At 37.4% G+C, this 2,852-nt stretch overlaps 1 protein-coding gene across 1 annotated transcript in view; it reads right to left on the bottom strand.

Annotated features, from left to right (window-relative positions):
* The window catches only part of LOC107758152 (cat eye syndrome critical region protein 5), an 18,425-nt gene extending 16,527 nt beyond the window's left edge, over positions 1 to 1,898 (bottom strand). Inside the window, exon 1 of the mRNA XM_016575825.1 lies at positions 1,695 to 1,898. Within this exon, the coding sequence (XP_016431311.1) occupies positions 1,695 to 1,793 (99 nt within the window). The 5' untranslated portion in view covers positions 1,794 to 1,898. The remainder of the gene's footprint in view (positions 1 to 1,694) is intronic.
* Between the last annotated feature and the right edge of the window lie 954 nt (positions 1,899 to 2,852).

The following is a 2,852-nucleotide window of genomic DNA, read 5'->3' as shown; positions in this document are numbered from 1 at the left end:
TTTTCCTACAGACACCAAACTCGGGACATATGTTGTTCTCATCAAGCCAGACAACTCTCTAATTTACAGTCATTAGCTACGAACAACAGGAAGTCGGCTATTTTGGTCTGAATGTGGATTTTTGGAAAAATCAGGCTGTGAATTAATGCATACTCCTCCTAAGAGAATCAAGCAATTCACACCAAACTTTGTCAACATGATGCCAAGATTCTGAAGTTACTAAATTGCAAACAAATTTTGGATTTCTTGAATGGTGTTTCCACAGTGATGTATTAATTAACAGTAAAAAAGATAACAGTAATTTTCTTATATCTTACAGAGCATTAAAATCTTTTTTTTTTAAATCTTATAGATCATTAAAAGTTTTATATATATACCCTCTCTCAATCAGATAAGAAATCTTTTAAGCATTTAAGCATCGCTTACTGCTCAGTTCAATTAAATGACAAACAAATACATAAAATAAGTTAATATGTACTATATTGGTAATATAGTTTTATATAATTATTTCATAAATAATTACAGATCATTAAAAGTTTTGAAAACAATAAGGTCTAATTTGTTAACATTAGTTAATGCATTACCTAACATGAACTAACAATGAACAATATATTTTTTACAGCATTTATTAATCTTTTTTAATGTTAGTTAATAAAAATGTTCATGTTAATTCACAGTACATTAACTAATGTAAACAGATACAACTTTAAATTTTAATAATGTATTAGTAAGTTTAGAACTTAATATTAACTAACATTAATAAATGATATATAATTATTGTTCATGTTAACTAATATAGTTAATGTTAACAAACGAAACTTTATTGCAAAATGTTACCAAAGTTTTATATATTGTGTGTGAGTGTGTGTGTGAGTCTGTGTGTGTGTGTGTGTGCATCCCTTTTATAGCCGTAACCCTTAAAACCAGACTGCCAGCGGGTTTCAGTAGATGCATGTGCCTGCTGTGCCACCGGGGTAGCGGTTGCGCCAATGGCTTGGGCCCATCATTGCTGCTTGCATATTAATAAAATATCGAAAATAAATATGTTTTGTCTATCAGACATGTGAACTAGTCAGAATACAATCTGTAATATAAATCTGCATTATAACAAAAAACTATATTGACAGATTAATATATCTATGCAAGTATATGATACTGCTTTTGCTCAGAGCTACAAACTGAAGTGTACTAACCTTGTAGTTACAGTGTAATGACATAAACAAGGGACAGGATCAAAATATCATTTTACGCATGTAAAACGCGGTAACTGGTGATATTCGCAGATGTCAGGATACTGATTGTGAATCTAAAGCCCTGCAGACAGTATGACACACGGATCAATAACACAGCTGTACACTGTGCGCCATAAAGCCGAGAGCTCATCTGCACATTAGAGGAACTACAGCCGACACAAAACACTTTCTGCAGGACTCAAGAAATCAAGCTCCACTAGCAAATATTCACATTCATCAGTACACGAGAGCTTGAGTGGGGGAAATGAAAGAAAAAGAGTTCATTCTCAAGCGAGATCCTGTTTGGAATAACAATTGGGAAATGAAAAAGACTACAGACAAGGAATGAACAAGCATTTCTGACAGTTAAACGCAGCTATTTCAAACGCACACTAACAATGGATCCAGCGGTTGAGCAAACATCACATGATGCTGATGTAGGAATGTAAACACGTCCTCTACCTTACTGCACAGTCCGCATCGCCCCAGCGCCGCGACGCGCTGCCGCCGCGAACCCACGCCGCTCGCCGACCTCAGCAGCGCGTTGATCAAGATCTTCATTTCGACGCGACGCTTTTCTGGCCGGGTTCGACTGCTCCCAGTGTCTCCATGAAGCTTTTGTAGCGGTGTGATGTGACGACAGAGAGGAGGTGGTCCGAATCCAGTCAGGAAATAAGCAGCCCTCCTCGCCGGCTAATGGAGAAATGAGACACCCCCATCCAGACTGAACCGCCGACCTCCACTAGATAGCAGACAACACTAGTATTCACTTCGAGACGCTAGCCGTCCTACATTAACATTCACAGGATGAAGGACAATAAAAGGTCCCACAAAGCTAAATGTTGTTATGAAGAAAAGGGGGAGGGTGTGCGAATCGAAACAAAGCCTACTACTGCGGCAGATGTGGAAGTAGGCTACTAGTGACGTCACCCGCACGAACGGGCCGCTGGAAAACGTGATTACTAAATAATGAACGCCATCTGATCCACAAGAACATTATTTCAACAGATTTTTACTTTACACACTTTAAATGTCGTGATTAATTAAAGAAACTGTTCACCCAAAAACTAAAATTGTCATTTCAACGCAAAATTCTCAATGGAGATTGTTGTTGCAGCAGCTTTGTTTTTTTCTGTTTTAGTTCACAATCATCACAGTTCACAGATCTGAAAGCTGCAGTGAAAAGTTTACTTAAGGTAAGTTTTCAGAGAATAAATAGTTATTTTTTATAAAAAAGTGACTCGGAATATGGTGCATAAATCATTTGGACTACTTTTATGGTGCTTTTCTCCCTTTTCTGAGCTTCACGGATTCTTCAAATATTCTCCTTTTGTATTTCATGGAAGTCATGTGGGTTTGGAAGGACATGAGGGCGAGTACATGACGGTACTTTCATTTCTGGATGATGATTCCTTCTCTTTAGGCTGCCTTAATCAAAATGAAACTTGTTTTTTTGTATGTGTGGTTTAAATGGACTAAACTGAACTCAGTTTAAACTGAAACAAACCTCCTTCTGCGAGGGAACGGGAACATAAGTAGCCTAAAGATGAAGAGAAAAAGGTGTCTATATGAAGTCCTAAACCACAGATAACACTGATGGACCGATAAGAGCCAAGCTTA

This window comes from Sinocyclocheilus rhinocerous, unplaced genomic scaffold, assembly GCF_001515625.1.
Source record: "Sinocyclocheilus rhinocerous isolate Xijiao unplaced genomic scaffold, SAMN03320098_v1.1 scaffold1574, whole genome shotgun sequence".
Classification (NCBI taxonomy): Eukaryota; Metazoa; Chordata; class Actinopteri; order Cypriniformes; family Cyprinidae; genus Sinocyclocheilus; species Sinocyclocheilus rhinocerous.
The sequence above is the reverse complement of the archived record's forward strand: the minus strand, read 5'-3'. Positions and strand labels throughout refer to the sequence as shown.